Below are 18763 nucleotides of genomic sequence, written 5' to 3'. Positions count from 1 at the left end.
AGCCGTCGCTCGGCGGCGGAGCGGAGCGGCTGCGCCGCTTTGGGAGCCCGTAGATGAAATCTCCTGGGAAACGGTGGTGGTGTGCCATATTTTTGCTGCCCGGCGACTGCTCCTTAAAGTCTTAGTTTTGCCTAATGCCGCCTTTGCCACTGCTGCGGATAGTGGTCCGGTGCCGGATCGCAGCGAAAAACAGAATACGTGGGAGGCGAACTGTATTTTTAGATACCGAGTTGTAAAACTGTCAGTCTCAGAAGTCCGGTCACGGTAGCTTCCCGCGGGCTGTTGCTTTCACTTTTGCTTCCTGATGCTAATCTCTGAATGTGTATAGGAAGGGCAGAATTGAGAGGGTGGCCGTGTAAACGGGATAGAGATAAATACTGTTAGCAAAACTCTGATTGCCTAGTTTCCAGATCTTTATTAATTTCTTAGTGTAGTTGTGAAAAGTATATGGTTTTAAGAAGTCGCAGGAGTACAAATCCAGCTAGAGCACAGGTCCCTTTCCTTGAATGCGTTTTTACTTGTGTGTGCCTGGCCAGGAGTCACATCTGAGAGTTTTGTATCACAAGCTGCAAGAAGTTTGTTTTTACAGTCAGACTTGTTGAGCAGAGCTTATTAGAAGCAGCTCTTACCTAAAACTATATCAGCTTGTAGAAGAGTATAGCTACTGGTCTGCCTTGTTATTCATACAGCTCAGGCTTTTCTACTGAAATACTTTTTAAAACTTGTAGGGTATGCTTAAGTGCATTTCTAAATTGTCCCTTTGATTTGAGTCTGCCACTGAGAGCCTGTCCAATTTTAACATTGTACTGGTGAAGTAAGCAACGCAGAAGAGTGGAAGCCTGTATTTTCTGCAGTTTTTTACCCTCTTTTTTTTTTTTTTTCCCCCTACCTTACTATGTCATTTGTGGATTCCTGTAGTCTGTTATAATAGAAAGAGTTTAATATCTTCTAATTTTCCAGTTAGTCATTAGGCATAAATCTCATTGGGGTATGCTTATTGTTTCACTTATCATGGTTTGATTTTTTTTGTACTGTCTTTCAAGGCCAACTTGGACTCCATTAACTTAAGTACATGTTGGAGCAGGGCCATCTTCATTTAAAAATATCATTGGTAGTGTTTTATGCAAGACAGTAACATTTTGATAACATACGGAGTGGGTGGGCAAAAGGCAAGGTGAGAGCAAAAAGAAAATTGTTAGCAAAGAGGAAATTCACTATTAGAAGAATAAATTGCTTTTGTCAACGTTTGTGATATTGTTGAGAGTTTTCCTTGGTAATTAAATACTAACAAATTTGAACACCTGAAAATGCTTTTTACTTTTATAAGTTGTGAAAATTTTTTAAACCAAAATATTGATACTAAAAAAAAAAAAATCTAATAGTTTTGAATACCAGATAACTCACAAATATGTAATTTCATTAACTATGCTTTGTTGAAAGGCAGTGCCATTGTCCTCCTGAATGAAGAACAAAATGAAATTACTCAAAATGCAAGTCTGAATTAAGAACACCAATATACATTCTTAGGAAGTTCTGAGGCCTTTCCTTCTAACTTACAAAAATGGGAGCAGTGTAAAAGTTATTAAAATAAAGAGAACTGTTGAATTATGATCATTCTTAGCTAGATTGAAGCTTCTGTTGAGGTCTAATGGTCTCAAGTATTCTCTGTGGAGAAAAACTTCCTCTGTTTCTTTTGCTCTTGGTAGTACTGTTTTCAGTTGTAGCTTATGTCATTTGTTATCATCTCCAGTTAAAATACTAAAAGCTTTCTGGGTAGTGGAAGTTTTAACAGAATTATGCACTTAATTTTCACTTGAGGTTCTCGGGCTTTTTGGCTTTGGACGACTAAGCAAGCTTTCTGAGTGTGTCTTATGAGAAAGAAAAGGAGGTAGAAATGGTTTTTTTCATGCAAATACCGTTTTCATGAAAAGATACAAGACCATGGGTAGTTACTACGATACTACAGGCAATAAAGATTAACAGTCTCTGCTTTATAACACATTTCTAAAACATTTTATATTTTCTGTTTGCTCTATATCCGCAGGTGCTCTTATTTAGTGTTTAAATAGAACTCTTTAGCTATTTACAGTTCTTAGTATATTAAAACTTAATCCTTAATTTAAAAATATTGGGAAGTTTAATCTTGGAGCTTGGATCTCGCATGCGAAGGATCTTCAATGAGAAGTGTGTGGCATGCTTTTTTTGTTATTCAACTTTGGTTAATAAAATTAAAAGCATATAAGCATACCCTTAGTAGGTCATGTTTAAACTTCACACTGCACAGTCAGTCTGATAGTACTCTCCATATAGCTGAAAGCGTTACTATGTTGAGTATGTCAGCATTATCTGTGGGAATTTGGGATAAATACCTCTGAGGGTGAGGAAAATTGTCTCCCCTCCTAGTTAAAAGTTAGGGACAGGAGAGCATTTCTAAAGAGTGGTTGATGAGAGAGAAGTGTTTAATGAAAGCAAAAGTAGTGGCATCAAAGGTAGGAATAAATCTTCTCAGAGTTCTAATTAAATCTTAATTCTTGTGGTGGGACATAAAGACATTTGAAATTATGATGTTCATGTGCATATATTAATAGAAACATGGCTGTTAGGGGAATTGCAGTCATGGCATCCTTTGAGGTGGTACATCACAGGTGTGCTGTGGTATATGTTTTTAAACATTTTGATTGCATGATTGGAATTTTTTTTTTTTATAAGTAGACTTCATAATTTTTTAATATGCACTTCAGCAGTTAGTCCTGGTGACAAACAGTAAAAGCTTTTGCCCTGCAGTATATGAATTAGATGACAATACAGCCCTCGGTTTACTGATTCAGTTGCTCAAAGCTATGGTCAAATATAAAGTAGAAATACTAATTAGTTTGCTGAGTAGTCTTCTTGGACCTTGGGGAAATGTGGTACAGAGCCAGCGTTCAGGGTGGTTAGTCCCATGTAGAGCCTGACTGGACCTATCTAGAGAGATTTCTGCAGTATCTCCTCTGAGTTTGTACAGTGTGCTCCTGATGAATTCTCACTAAAATCTTTATTGTCTGGTAAATAGGACAATCAGTTACCAACTTTCTACTAACCACTGTGCAAATGTATGTCAAAATTCATGTGCGTTTTTAGTAGGGACTCTTTCTTCGGAAAGTTTGTTGTCATGTAGCCCTAATTTTTGACATATGGCTCTGTTGTAAGTAATTATTTAAAATGTATGGATTTCTGAAGATGATTAGGTGATCATTTGTGCCTCGACAGTTCCTATAGTGCAGGCATAACACCTGTATGCAGGTCTGAAAAGGGATCTGTAAAGTTTATGCATTTTGGTCAATCACATTTGCTTCAAACTCTGTTAATGATTTTGTTCCTTTTATTTCTGTAAAAGTGAAATGGCTGTCTTTTGTGTGTTTATAGATTGATTTGGATACTATTGATGTCAGCAATCTCAACAGGCAGTTTTTGTTTCAAAAGAAACATGTTGGAAGATCGAAATCACAGGTGAGGAAAAGGTCAAAGCTCAAGTCTTACTTAGTATTATTTTATGGACAGTGTTAGACACACGTCACAATTTTGTTTCTACTGGGAAGAGGTAAGTGTTGGCTGGTTGATCATGGCTATCCACAACATTTCATTATAAAATTATTTAAATCTCTTAAGGTAGTCAACTTAGACTCGATACCAGTTGAGTATCGAGTATCTTTAGAAGGAAGGAAGAAAGAAATAATAAGTGGTTTTTTTTGTTTTTGTTTTTTTTTTATTTCTAGGTTGCCAAGGAAAGCGTGTTACAGTTTTATCCAGAAGCTAATATTATAGCTTACCATGATAGCATCATGAAGTATGTTTGTTTTTAAGCTCTAATTACATGTTTTGATTTGCAAGTACTGTGTTATTTAAATGCTACAATGGTGTGCTTTAAGATATTTTACAAAGCTACTGCAGTAAGAAGAAATAGCTGTAAATAAGAGAGTACCACACACCCGAGTGGGAGTGTGGATTTTGCATGAGTTTTCTTAAGTTCTGGTAGTAAGCTGTAGTCAATTGCTTGTGTCTATTTTTCATTTTATTAGTAATATTTACTATATAAGTTTCTACACTGTAAAGATGCCCTGATGTCTTAAGCAATAATTAGATAAAATGAATGTGAATGTTGAGTCTGTGATTAAAAAAATTAAGTCCTTTGTGTGCGTGTAGGTAACTGAGTATCATTTATATATGCCCCAAACTGTTAAAATTTAGTCTTTATGATCCATAACCAATGAGTAGAGTAAAATATTATGTAAACTTTCATTAGCTGTTTCCCATGTTTTAATTTATATTTGTCCAGCTTCTTAAAAATTGATATTCTGTAATATTAAGGTTTGAACTCTGATGTTGCCATTAGCCACTGAAACACTGACTCATTGCATCCTTCTCCTGAAACTGTAAAACCGTTAATCCTGTTTCCTCTTTATTCTCTCTTCTTTGCCACCTTCTTCTTTAAATCAGAAAAATATAATGTAAAAATAATAAAGCATCAAGATTTTAAAGTCCCATGTCTTGGCTCCTAAGGGTATGGAGGCACGATCAAAACCAATTGCGCTATCACAGTATAATGAATTATCAACAGTCTGATGAGCTATGGTAATTACAGTGTGCATGTTTTAGCCTCAGCTGATGGTTTTTAAGGTCAGTTACCACAGCTCAGCCAATTTACTCATTAGGTCAGAGCAGTATAATCACTTTTTCGTTGTCTGCCTGTTTCATTGGTCAAATTACTACTAATTGCAATAGCTTCCTTCCAGCAGCATAAAATTCATGTTTTCACCCAGCTTTAAAATGGGCAGAAGACAAATGGGGCAGTTAAAGGCTAGCAGTAAATGTATAATATGTGTAATTTACCACACGAACATCAATCCACCCTTTGCATGTGTATAGTTTCTGTTGTGGCATAATAACCAACAACTTTGATAAGCCATTTTGAGTATTGTTTTTCTTTTCTGTAGCCCTGACTATAACGTAGAGTTCTTCCGCCAGTTTACGTTGGTTATGAATGCTCTGGATAACAGAGGTGAAGTTTTCACTATGATTTTGTATTGGAGATGAAAATACTGTTGCTTGTTCATAGAAACAATTTTCATGTGTTCTACTCTAGTACTTCTGCAGTGTCAGTTAAATAACAAGTATCCTCTTAACCCATCTGTAGTTTGACTAATGCTTGTGTGCTTCACTAGAACCTTGAAAGGGTAGTTAGTGCTTTTACAGGTGTTTTGAAAGTAAACATTAACTGCTATGTTGTTGCTTTATGGGATCTGATGAGTATTGTGTGTACCTATGTAATTTTATTCAGTTGAGTTTGCTATATGTAATAGCATCGATATATTTTGTGTTAATTGCAAAATTGACTTTGTGAAAAGGCGTAGTGCTCTATAATGAAATAAGACAGATTAAGGATAAATGTTTGCGTAGGAAGCTACCTTGAATTTGAAGAAGTAAAACTGTTTTTTTTCTAATTATTCAAATTTTTCTTTAAAAACTCTTGATTTGCAGCTGCCCGCAACCATGTGAACAGGATGTGTCTGGCTGCTGATGTTCCTCTTATAGAGAGTGGAACTGCAGGTTACCTTGGACAAGTCACAGTTATTAAAAAGGTTAGGCTGTGTATTACTCTTGTTGCTTTAAGTTTAAATCATTGTCTCTTTAGACAACAGGGAGTTGGGTGTTTTGAGATACAGTTACAGTTCATCTGGTAATAGGATATACTATCAGTAGCCTTCACAGTGTGACAAATATTTCACTTTTCACCAGGGAGTGACAGAATGTTACGAATGTCATCCTAAACCAACTCAGAAGACTTTTCCAGGCTGCACAATCCGAAATACGCCATCGGAACCTATCCATTGCATTGTGTGGGCTAAGTATTTGTTCAAGTAAGTGATTTTTTTTTTAAAAAAAGAAAATAGGTACTGTGGTTCACTCTTCTGGTTTCTAAACCTACAGACCGAGAAATAAAGCGAACACGCGCTTTGCGGGGGGGGGGGTTAATTAATATGAATTACAGCAAAAACCTCCAGTTCTTTGACCTGGTTTTTGGGGTGTGGGTTTTTTTTTTCTTTTAATATAAAGATGGACGGTTGGTTAGTACTTAGGCCTTGTTCAAATATCACAGAAAATCTGGCAGAGTAGTTTGGCGCAGCAGCGTAGGTTGACCGTACTTTATTCTTCACCTTTGTGTGAAGTTAATGCATTTTTTAGTTTAATGCATGTATAAATAGATGTAAAGTTTGCTTGGATCTTGGAGGGTTATAAGCAATCTATTCAGTACTGCAATGTAAATATAAGGCTAGGTGAACTATTGAGTGAGTTATACAGAACCATTTTGCTAAATTCATTTTTGTATTGGATGTTTTGTGTCATCAGTGTTAAGTTCACATGTGATGAATCCCAACAATTTAAAAAGCAATGTATGAAGAGGCACGCTGATAGCAAGAATTGTAAAGTGGATATATATCTGTTAGCAAATATTTCAGTCTTTAACCAGATGTGTTGGAATTCTAGTGTTGTGTTCTTGTTCTTAATTATTATATAGCCAGCTGTTTGGAGAAGAAGATGCTGATCAAGAAGTCTCTCCTGACAGAGCTGATCCTGAAGCTGCCTGTGAGTGTGATATAACCTCATAGCTTACCCTGTTACTGAAATGTTCTATTTCAGAGATTATGACTTGTTTCTGTACATTTCTTAAAGGTAGAGGGTTCAGCTCCATTTTCTTTTAAGAGGATTCCATTTACTGTACCCTTGGATAACAAGAGTTTGGGGTGTGTTAGCAGTAGTTTCACTTACAGACCTTCATGCACACTGTGCATAATTTAGTTCCCTCGTACTGACACTTATTAGATATTTGAAACAATTTCAGTGTTTTTAGTCAACTTGATGCGTAGTGCATAGCAGAGGTTTTTGCATGGGTAATGCGCAAAAAATACTCTTCAAAATGACAACAGTTTAATAGTTTCACTTGTTGGAACTGTGGCATTTGTGGGCAGCCTAAAACATTATTAAAATGATTACTTCAGCTGTTGTGAAAACTTTTTAATACAGTGTAAGATGGGTCACTGGCATTCACTAATTGTTCTCAGTGTGGGTAGAACAGTTGTGAGGAACACAGTACACTCACTAGTAATAAAGTTCCAGTTAACACATCCAGGTGTAAAATATATGATTTAGATTAATAGGCTTGTATCTGGATACCCCTGTTCCCTGTGCAGTGAACAGTCTTCCCCATGTGCACAGAAACTTGAAGTGAAAAGTAAGCTTGAAGTGTAAATTAAACATAACTGATCTTCACAGGGTGGCCTTTTTTCTTCCTATGTATTTGGATTTGATGGAGCGCTTCCTTCCCTGCAGCTGGGAGGCTTGTCTTTTGAACTGCAGACTGAGAACTGAATGATATTTGTAGTCACTCTGCATTTTCCACTCCTAGCTGAGGGATTGCAAGGAAATACAGGGATTGTGTTTGAACCCTTCTAGCCTGAAACACTTCAACGTTAATCTACATAGGAAATATGCCCATTTTGAGTAAAGTTTTTGCAGCTATTCAGTATTTTTCTGTAAGGACAGTAATCGTGGTTACTGTGAAGGGGAATAAGCATCATTGCTTCTTTTGGATCCATTGATAGATGAATGGACTTGGCAGAGGGAGCTTAGAGGATCCTCCAACTTTTCAGATTCTCTGAACATCAGATAGTGATCACCCGACAGGTTGTTCCTACAGGAAGTGCAGAATGAAATAGCTCAGTCTCGAAAAGAATGGCGTATAAATTCAGTTAAAACAACTGCTGCTGGAATACTTGGAAAGTAGCAGACACAATGCCACTTATTTAAACAAAGGTATCAGGGCAATTATAGGAAGGCCTGAGCTTGTAGCCTCATGTCTGTAGTGAGTAAACTGACTGTAGCAACAATGCTGTTTAGAATCAGGGTGTATCAGGGAAGAGGCAATGCAAACTTTGTAAAGGGAAGTTGTGCCTTGCATAGCTCTGCAGGTCCTTTGAAGGAATCAGCAAACCTGTGGACAAGCATATCTCATTTATGCTGTTTTGAATCTGCAGGGGGCACTCAAAAACTTTTTTTAAGGAACCTGAAGGAGCTAAGCAGCCACGGGGAAAAAAAAGGATGAAGATCCTGAAGTGGATAAACTACTTAAATCATAGAGATAAATGGTGATTAGAGGAGTGTGTCAGACTGGGGATCAGACCAGTGCTGTTCAGCATACATGATGGATTAAAGTCACTCAGAACAGTAAAGATGAGGACTAACTGCAAAAAGTAGTAGAAGGCTTCACAATACAGAATGACTGGGCAATGAGATGTTAGGTAGATTTGGTGCAGATAAACATGAAATGATGTATTGGTGAAAGGGGGGAAATATTCACAAATTTACATATAAAGTTACGGTCTCTGAATTTATTTTTTATCATTCGGTCAAGATGTTAATAGATAGTTTTATGAAAACATCAACCTGCTGCTTATTAGGAATCACAATAGCAATTGCTGGATGTGACTGGGAAGGAAACACAAAATGAATAGCATCTGTATGCATGGAATTTTTTTGTATAGGAATAACCAGAGGTAGGAAGCTGATTTTTTTTTTGCGTGTGTGTGTGTTGAAGTTCTAACCAAACTAAGACTTTTCAGCGAGGAAGAGAGACTACTAAAAGGGGATGGTTAGACACTTACAAAATCGCAACATTATGTGGAGAAAATTAATAGGAAACAATTGTTCACTGTTTCTGCCAATAAAGGAGTTAGGTAACATCAAGTTAAATTAGTGAGTTGCAGTTGCAGAAGCAAACAGGAGGAGTTGCACTGTGTCTAATTCAGCTTTTGTTGGGCGCAGTAAAGCCATTTTATGGTCCCTGTATAATTTTGATTATTGACTCTAGGGAAGTATTTGGATGTGATTTTCCTTTTTTTGAATTAAAATATTAGTTAACACTTTATTAATAGGGGAGCCAGCAGAAGCAGAAGCCAGAGCACGAGCATCCAATGAAGATGGTGAGATTAAACGTGTTTCAACTAAGGAGTGGGCTAAATCAACAGGATACGATCCAGTTAAACTTTTTACTAAGGTATCTTCTTTACCCTCAATAAATGTCTTTATCTGAAGTGTATGAGGTGCTTCAAAGTTGGGTCAAAACCCAGTTTGGATACCTAATGATAGCCATCAGTTATGCAATTATGTTATGACTTCCAGCAGTTTTGCTGTAGCATTGGTCTTTTACAACACTTGCTTGTTTTACGGCATTCCATCTGCATCTGTACAGACGGCTTCGGCAGCTTGTCCATGCTGTACAGAAAAAACTTAATTTGAATTACTTTTAATATGAAGAGGTAAACTTGAATTATGTAGGAGTTTCACTGGGCATAATGAGAACCAATCTGAGGACCTAAAAGCTATCAGTCATCTTCTGTGTATAATCAGGCTCTGGCATAAGAAAATACAAACCGGTTTAGGAGTTTTCTTTCTAAATAGTTGCTGAAAGTGGATAAATAGAGGAAATTAGTATAGAATGTAATGTTGATACATAGTAATAACTTTAATCTGGAGATTCATTGGCATGTAGGTAAGAGTATCTCAGGGAGAGTATACAAAGAGCTATAGTGATGGCTTCAGTAGGCGCAGGAACCCACTGCTTGGACTATTGTTTCTTGATTTTTACTTTATTCCCCCCCCAGATTAATCAGAGCTGTGTCTGCTTTATGCAATAAGTGTTAGAGAATGGGGAATAAGAAGTTTTTCGAATCTGGGGTTTTTTCCCTCCTGTGGAGTTTGATTTTTATTTACGTGGTTGAAAATATTTTCAAGGAGAAAAGCAAAATCTCATAAATCTAATGCTGATTTTTCAGTTTCACAGCAGATGTAAAAATAAAGTATGTCCTTTTTTTCCCCCCTTTCATTCTAATGTTTTTGGGGGTTTGTTTTATTTAATGTTTCCTAGCTTTTCAAAGATGACATTAGATATCTGCTGACAATGGATAAGCTGTGGAGGAAAAGAAAGCCTCCAGTGCCACTGGACTGGGCTGAGGTACAAAATCAAGGTAATTGTCCCTCCTCCCACTGTGTATTTGTAAGTCATACTTGCTGTTTGCTAATGCATCTCTGTGATATGTACATTTTCACTGTCACAGTTGAGTACTGATAACATCAAATTCTTTGTGATTCCTGAAGATTTTAAATTTCTCTATATAGAAAATGGTTTTTCTAAAACTGTTTTGCAATTGTTATTTTAGATACTTAGTATTGGCTGTAGAAAATTCACATTTCACAAAATGAAATGTGAATTTCATGAAATAAAATGTGAATTACATGTCAGCTTATTCTAGGAGACCTTACCATGAGCACTGATACATTTATCTCTGAAAGCTGAGTTTTGCTGAAAATATACATTTGTTGTAATTTGTGCATGTCTAGATGATAGCTATAGTTGCAGTTCTAAATGCAGATTTGTTGTAAAATGTTTGGGCTACTGTAGTTTAAGTATATTGTTCTTTGATTTAGAAAATACTTAATTTTGCTGAAATTGGAAAATTCTTAGCTCTTTGAGAGAACTTATGTGGGATTTATGAGTATTCCTGATCTTAATTTTCTTTTTTTTCTTTTCCCAAAGAGAAAAACATATCTGACCAACAAAATGAATCCTCTGCAGTCTTGAAGGATCAGCAGGTTCTCGATGTCAAGAGCTATGCACACTTATTTTCAAAGAGTGTTGAAACCCTGAGACTTCACCTGGCTGAGAAGGGTGATGGAGCAGAGCTTATATGGGATAAGGTTAGTTTGCCAAATACATAGGAACCAGTTGTATTCTACATATGTAGTACAAATATTAATTGGACTCATTCAGTTTCATTCCAGAATAGTACTACTTAGAACAAAAATGTCTGGCACCTCACTGAAAGGACTTTCCATATGTAAACAAATATATACTATAAATGCTATATTTTGTAACTCACTGAGTGTAAGGATTAACTATTGTGATGTAAAATAACTTAATTCACCAACTTTAAATAGCACAACTTCAGAAGTATTTTTCATATTTTTATTTTTGAAAATATTCTAATAATGCAACTCCATTTTTTCCTTTTTAGCTTTCTCTAAAACATGCTCTTATACAGTGGTTGGTAGCTAGAGTTCTACTGAGTTGTACATAGTAGTTAGCTCTGACGATAGGTATGTATTATATTATGAGTTTTGCTGAAGAAAGGCAAGAAAAGGATTTTCTTTTTTAGCACCAGAGACAGTGTAATCTTCCTGCAGTCAGTTGTCATTTGCAATAAGAAAAAAAAAAGTATTTTGTAAATATAGGGGGGACAAAATAGTATTACAACAAATAGTAAAAATACTTCTTTCTGAAACACCTGTTTTTGCAACTGAGCATAAAACATGGTAAGATTTAGGATTTAGACATTATTTTGAACATACAAGGCATTCTATTAATACTGATACACTAATTCACTGTTAAAATACTAAGTACAATTTCTAAACACGTCTATTTAAAGTATTACTGCTCTGTCTAAACATACCTTCTGAAAGAGGAAGTATATTGACTTTGAAATGGAATATTGTGCAGACTTTTTTAACTTTCTGTTTTTAAGGTTTTAGGAGCCATGTGTTGCAAACTTTTTCCAATGAATAATCTGATTTTTAAATACTTTTTGTATTAACTTCTTGTCAGGATGACCCTTCTGCAATGGATTTTGTCACTTCTGCTGCGAATCTCAGGATGCATGTTTTCAGTATGAATATGAAGAGCAGATTTGATATCAAGTGTAAGGATAGAATATAACATTGTTTTATTTTAAATAATAATCTAAACTTCTCATTTTCATTTACTGTTAAAAATCTTCATACTCTTGCTTATTTTGCAGCAATGGCAGGAAATATTATCCCAGCTATAGCTACTACTAATGCAGTAATAGCTGGTCTGATAGTGCTGGAGGGTTTGAAGATTTTATCAGGAAAAATAGATCAGTGTAGAACGGTAAGTGGGAATAAGATACTTTTACTTTCTTGCTATTTATTATTTGTTTAACAGTCACATTTAACCTGCTTTGACTATTGAGTAGTTTTACTGTCTCACTTGCTGCTTCAGTAGATTCTGAATGTGCTGGGAACTTTTAGCCACGATGAAAAGAGAAGTGGGAGTCTCAAGGATCATTAAATTCCTCTGATTTAATGAAAATTGGCTGCTGGATAGGAGAGAGAACCAGACTGACATCACTTGAAACATGGTTGTTTCATGTTACAGATCTGTTTGGCAATAGCTGGTCAGTCAGCACAGGTGTCATTGCAGACTGGCTGTTAATATGCATTTTTCTCCTGTTCAGCAGGCATGTCAAAGAGGATTAGGGAACAGGAAAACCTGTGAGACCAAGAGAGTAAATCTGTAGGAAAACAGGTTTTATGAGTGCTATTACTTACAGAATAACTTGTTTTATTCTTGTCTGTCTTCAAGATTTTTCTGAACAAGCAGCCAAATCCCAGAAAGAAGCTATTGGTTCCTTGTGCTTTGGATCCACCAAATCCTAACTGTTATGTATGTGCAAGTAAGCCAGAAGTGACTGTGAAACTTAATGTACACAAAGTTACTGTGTTAACACTCCAGGATAAGGTAAATCTTGAATATTAGCTACAGCTTTAATTTTTATTCTAATACTATAAATTATTAAAGTTAGGTTTTTGTTCAGTATATTTTGACGGAACATCAGCTGTTTATATTTGCTCTACATTTTGCACTTCCCTCAGCTACAAGAAGAGCTAGATTATTAGCCAGTATGCTTCTTGCTCATGTGTGCCTGTGTATCTTGTGAAAGAATGTTTGTATTTTGTAACTTTTTGGTGGTTTTAAAGCCTATTCATATCCAACAGTGAAAAACTAAATTTGTATTTTGGTTGAATAGTTCAGTAGCCACATTACAGTTGCGTAGTCACAACTGATTTGTAATTCTGTCATTTTATGAATTATACTAAAAATTTTTTGAGTGTTTTTGAACCTGTAGGCTTCAAACAGCAACAATACAATTATTTTGTTCATGGAAGTAAAAAAAAAAAAAGTATACACTCTCAGGAGATGCCTGAAAATGAGCCAGGATAAGAAAATCAACATAATTCAAGTTTTTTTCTTTTATAAGTGTTTTTAAGTCAGATATTGATAAATAATCATATTCATCTTTTCAGATAGTGAAAGAAAAATTTGCTATGGTAGCACCAGATGTACAAATAGATGATGGAAAAGGAACTATTCTTATCTCTTCAGAAGAAGGAGAAACAGAAGGTATGCATACTGAAGCCTTTTAGATAAGAGTAGATAAAAACTAGGAAGAAACCAAGATACACAGAATGGAAGTATAGCAAATGTTCTAGTGTTCATCCTGTAGACTAATATTTGAAGAGGACTGGATTTGCAAGTGTTTAAGTGGCTCAAGAATAGCTAGTGGTATTGTCTACAAGCCTGCAAGTCCAGTTCAGCTTTCCTGCATAAAGTACTTTTCACCTGGAGTGTCAGGATTCCTTTCAAGAATAGATATTCAGCTATAAAAGTGCACCAGTTATCTTCCTCTGTTTACAAGTCCCGTTCATTCTCCTGTTCTTAGATTGCGGTCTTTTTATGATGCTTGTAGGTACTGTTGTAATACAAATACTATCTGCAAAATGTTCCTAAATGTAATAATAGTGAAGTGCTTGAACATGATGGATGAGGGGTAAATAAGTCAAACATAAGTAGTTTTAACTCCTGATAGGCTTAAATGTCAGGTTTTACTTTAAATATAGCTAATAAATGTTCATCTTACGTTTCTACGTAAAATTTCTGGAGTACTCATTTCATTGTATTTATTCAGGTGTAAAGGGTCTTTATATAAGTAGCTGTATACACTGTAGTTTTTCACTATTTTTCTAGCAAATAACCACAGGAAATTATCAGACTTTGGAATTCGAAATGGCACTCGACTACAAGCAGATGATTTCCTCCAGGACTATACACTGTTAATCAATGTGCTTCATAGGTAAGGATTATTTTTGTGTATACATGTAGAACAGTTCCACAGGGAATTTCCATCTCAGAATTTTAAATTCATCAATAAAGCTCAAAGATAAAGCTGCAGAAAGAAAACAATAGAGGTAAAAGAGGAATTGGGTTTTTTTTTATGAATTTATAGAGTTTAGGGGGTTTTGGTTTTGTTTTGTTTTTTGTTCGGGTTTTGGTTTGGTTTTTTACACAATAATTGGAAAAATTTATTTGAATAATTTGTCATTACACAGCATAAAAATACAGTGCAAAACCAAATTTACTTTTGAGGCAGCCAACAAGTGAGAAACTGCCATTTAAAAACCAAAACAAAATAAAAAAGGGCAACCCCCCTCCCCCAGCCTGCTGGAGTGGTAGCTCCTGTGTTTGACTACCTGTGTTCAGATACAGCAATGCAAATAGAAGTCACTCTGAACTCATTGGTCTGTGTATTTAACCCTGGATAAGTAATAAACATTATATACAGTAAATTAACACACTGCACTTTCAGTAAGAATAGGAATGTGACATTGAGGAAGAAAGGTAAGCTCAGGTAATGATTTTTCTCATTCCTAAGCATTTTAAGCCATGGCACTGGGTAGAACAGTGTTTATGACTAGACAAAGCATAAATTATAATGGAGGACTGAACAGGTTTTCCTCTCTTTTAATATGTTTTTCTCATTTTGTCATAGTTACAGTTTGCTCTAATACTTGAATTATATACTTTCTTTGTGAAAAAGACAGGTTTTTATTTTCACCTGGTTGTTTAAAAGCATATGTATTTTTTCTGCAGTGAAGACCTAGAAAAAGATGTAGAATTTGAAGTTGTTGGTGATACCCCTGAAAAAGTTGGCCCTAAACCATCAGAACCAACATCCAAGAACATTACCAATGGTAGCGATGATGGAGCGCAACCGTCAACATCAACAGGTAAATAACAGTAATCAATATTAAATAAAACAAAATAATCTTTTAATAGTGCAGTCCAATTAAAATAGTTGTCTTCAGTTTTATGACTTAACTTTGCCAAAATGAAATAAATGTCATTTAAGTTGCCTCTGTGTATAAATATAATATTAAATAGAAAAATGCACATTTACGATTGTTACAAAATGCACATTTAAGATTGTTACAAAGGTTTACAGTAAATACACCTTGAAATTGTATTTAACGCACAAGGGCTTGGTGGGGTGTCTTAAGTGCATCATTTGCACAGTGATTTAAATAAAGTTAGACCCATTCTATCTGATGGTCACGCTATTGCTTGACAAAAAAGAATCAACCAAATTTGTCACTTTCTCCCTACGGATTAAAAATTACTTTGTGGATGTCTTTTGATCATGTTTCATTTTTTTAATTTATTATCTGCTTACAAAATAATTGTTCTTCACCTACCAAACAAAGCAGGGCAAGAAAATAGTATTTGCTATCCAGGAAGAAGTACCATCACCTTCCTAATGTAGTGTTTATTTGAACATACTCAAAATAGTTCAACCTAAATGAATATGGGTTTCTTAAGCACTGAAGGCTAATGTACTGGAAACGTCACACTGTTTTATAGGGATATAGTGTATGAATCTGAATACTTGTTGTGACGGATGTAAGTTAGATACCTGTAGCTCTGTCTTGCACTTTTGGATGATGTTCCTTTGCCTGTCAGATGGTCCTATTTAAGATACGTGCCACAGGTATGTAGTCACTCCCACTTGCCTCTTGTTTCAGGGGAGACTAAATGTTAAGAGTATTGCTAAAATTTATTTCAAATTATATTAAAAAACTAGCATAAAATTAGTTTTTACAGTGAATTTGTACTTCAAAACAAACAAGATCCACTAGATGTTTTGAAAATTCACATTTGGTTCTATTTTCCCTTCTTTATACTACCCATTGTTGTTCTTTAAGTCGGCTCACCCTTCCACTTCTCCCTCTCTCCGTGTTCTCTCTCTCTCATGGAGCATGGTTTCTAGTGGGAGTTCTGTTGAATGCAGTAGTGAAAGGAGCGGCTAGACTCTACAGCTCAGTGCGTGTAAAAGTTCTTTTCTCAAGGACTGCTGCAGATAGCGTGCAACTTCTGTTTTGTACATGGAAAACAAAAATCGTGTGAACTAATGCATTTCCCATACTTTTGGGTTACTGCAATATTTTTCATACCTCTAGTGAGGAGGGAATAACCATGTAACAAGCCTATTTTATACTGATTTCAGAGAAATTCAAAACACTCTTGCAGTTGAATGAATGGATAAAGAATGCTCCAGGACATATTTGTTGTATTAGACACATCCTTATTTTTATGTATGGAATTTGGGTTGAGAGTAGATTGTCTTTACAGTATCCATTTGAATTAAAAATGTGTATTTTGCAGCCCCAGATCAAGACGATCTATTGATTGTTGATTCTGAAGATGAAGGTACTTCAAGCAATGTTGATGATGATATGGAAAACAAAAGCCGCAAGAGAAAACTAGAAGATAAAGAGTGCATCAGTACAAAGAGAGTGCGTACTGAGCAGACAGAAGAACAAGATGAAATTATAGCATTAGACTGAACGTGCAAATGCCCCTTGACAAAATGATTTGGATAATGTAATACAGTAACAGCATATTATGTTGGGATGTGAAAAATGTCCAGAACTAGCCTAATTTTAAGGCCTTTGTTCCAAGTGAATACCAAACCACTGGCTTAAATAATTTGTGTCTTTCTCTTGATGATAAAGCTCTCATCTCAATAGACTTTTTCAGAAGTTTTTCCATATATTAAATGTAGTAGAAACATAGTTTATAAATACTTACAGATGAGTATTTGCTTAAACAGTCATGAAAAAAGCATGTTATTTTTGTGTAAATACCTCTTTGGTATAATTCAGTAGGATAAAAAAAACCTGCTCTTGTTTAGTAAAGGGTCATCATCTGATGCTCAGATTTTAAGTAACTACATTTTTATTTTTTTGCTTGAAGAAGAATATTTTTAGCCTAGTCCTAAATATTTTTCACATCCTGAACAAGTAAAGAAGAAAATTCAATAAAGCAAATTAGTGCCATGTTTTAACAGTGTTCTTAAAGTTCAACTGGCACTATGTACATTACTGTAAAACTGTTAATTTACTCAAGTTTTTCAGCTCGTACTGCCTGGTATGTCAATGTAAGAAGCAAATTTTTGTGTATTGTTACAGTTTCAGGTTATTTATATTTGATGTTTTGTAAACTCAGATACTACTACTATACTGTACATCTGATGGACCAAATAAATGACATCTGAAATACTTGCTATATTTGCTTGCACAGTCCAAGTTTATGCTGACTTAATGGGATTTTACAATGTATAGCCTTCAAAAATTACTGTATTATTTTCATTTTTCTAAACATAATCTAGTAGTACAGAACTTAAGCTTCACTTGTTTGAGGTGAAAGGGGAATTTTTTTAATAAAACTTTTGTGAATGGTTTTTTCTTGGACAATCAATTATTGGCCTCTTCAGTTGGAGCATTTGCACCACCACACGTGTTTTCACCATCTCATGCCTTCAGAAAGAGGAAAGTACTCGTCTTTTATACATTACACTTTGTGCATAGGACAAAAGCGCAATGTTTAGAATCAGTATCTTAAAACCTACTGCATTTGTTTAACTATTTTGGTAGCTCTCAAAACTGTCAGTGTTGATTCTTAGAATGCGTTAATCAGCCATTTCTGTCACTGTACTGAAATTACTTTCCAACTTAGTGAACCGAAACTGCTTCTATTCATAGATAAGTATGCAGAGTTAGCCTTACAGAGCAGAGAAGTTGAGCAGACAGAATTTATTCTGTTAAGTTTGGAAGCTGAATGAATTTTAAACAAGATGTTAACCGTATAGAAGGAGAATGTAAAAAAAAAACAAAAAAAACCCAACAAGCACCTTTTTAGGTTGTGGTTCCTGCATCTGGTTCGGCCTAGTACAAAGGTCAGCTTGTCATCAGTGCTAAATTGCATCGTAGAATCGTAGTTTTGCACTGCGTAAGCAATTATTCTCTCTCCTTTTAGGTAGTAATAGTCATACGCAATGGCTTGTTTGGAGGCATAATACTCCACCGTGAAATTAAATCCTTTTGAGTTAGTTGCTTCTTGACCAGGGTGAGTGAAGACTGAGAGGTAAAGATGTAAATAAGAGGCGCTACAGAAAGGATTTTCAGTGCTACAGTGGGAAGCTTCTCTAGTTCTTGCCATAAACAGTTGAAGCGCTAGAATTTGTCTGATTACATCTTCCAAAAATTAAGGATAACATTTTCTTTTTTTAAGCTTTACTAGAACTAAAATTATTGGTTTATTAAATTGGTTGTCAAATAGCTTGTTATCTGTGTAATAATACATGTTTCTCATTGTGATGTGAGAAAGCTTTATCTAAGCTGATGGCATGTGTAATGTGTCTAAGGTAGTGTGATCCTATCTCACTCGCTACCAGAGAAATTTCCCTGCTGGTACTGGTTGGTATACAGGAATTTAGCTTTCTAAGTCTTTTTTGATTATTTTAACAATAGAAACCATAATTCTGGTAATTTTATTTCATTAGTTTTACTGAAGTTAAGAGTGTTCATGACTTGGAAGTTGAGTGGTATATGAGCTGCATCGAAATAATAAGCAACACCAATGGTTTTGGGGGTGAAAAAGAGGTGGGGAGCTATTCAGTCTCACTGGCTTCTACTCCTTAAGTTGTTAGTGTTAACAGCATAAGATGACAGTACCCAAATGATTTCTTCAGTGTTT

At 35.3% G+C, this 18763-nt stretch overlaps 1 protein-coding gene across 1 annotated transcript in view; it reads left to right on the top strand.

The window, feature by feature from the left end:
• UBA2 (ubiquitin-like modifier activating enzyme 2) overlaps positions 1-17468 on the top strand; it is an 18278-nt gene extending 810 nt beyond the window's left edge. Inside the window, exons 2-18 of the mRNA XM_010585241.1 lie at positions 3-232; positions 3406-3489; positions 3756-3826; positions 4974-5038; positions 5518-5618; positions 5776-5897; positions 6557-6624; positions 8970-9091; positions 9962-10061; positions 10631-10791; positions 11696-11789; positions 11889-12001; positions 12476-12631; positions 13198-13294; positions 13919-14024; positions 14822-14958; positions 16391-17468. Coding sequence (XP_010583543.1) covers positions 3-232; positions 3406-3489; positions 3756-3826; positions 4974-5038; positions 5518-5618; positions 5776-5897; positions 6557-6624; positions 8970-9091; positions 9962-10061; positions 10631-10791; positions 11696-11789; positions 11889-12001; positions 12476-12631; positions 13198-13294; positions 13919-14024; positions 14822-14958; positions 16391-16572 — 2009 coding nt within the window. The 3' untranslated portion in view covers positions 16573-17468. The remainder of the gene's footprint in view (positions 1-2; positions 233-3405; positions 3490-3755; positions 3827-4973; positions 5039-5517; positions 5619-5775; positions 5898-6556; positions 6625-8969; positions 9092-9961; positions 10062-10630; positions 10792-11695; positions 11790-11888; positions 12002-12475; positions 12632-13197; positions 13295-13918; positions 14025-14821; positions 14959-16390) is intronic.
• The last annotated feature ends 1295 nt before the right edge of the window (positions 17469-18763 follow it).

The sequence above is a fragment of the Haliaeetus leucocephalus genome, unplaced genomic scaffold (genome assembly GCF_000737465.1).
Source record: "Haliaeetus leucocephalus isolate CR32 unplaced genomic scaffold, Haliaeetus_leucocephalus-4.0 Scaffold92, whole genome shotgun sequence".
Taxonomy (NCBI): Eukaryota; Metazoa; Chordata; class Aves; order Accipitriformes; family Accipitridae; genus Haliaeetus; species Haliaeetus leucocephalus.
The sequence above is the reverse complement of the archived record's forward strand: the minus strand, read 5'-3'. Positions and strand labels throughout refer to the sequence as shown.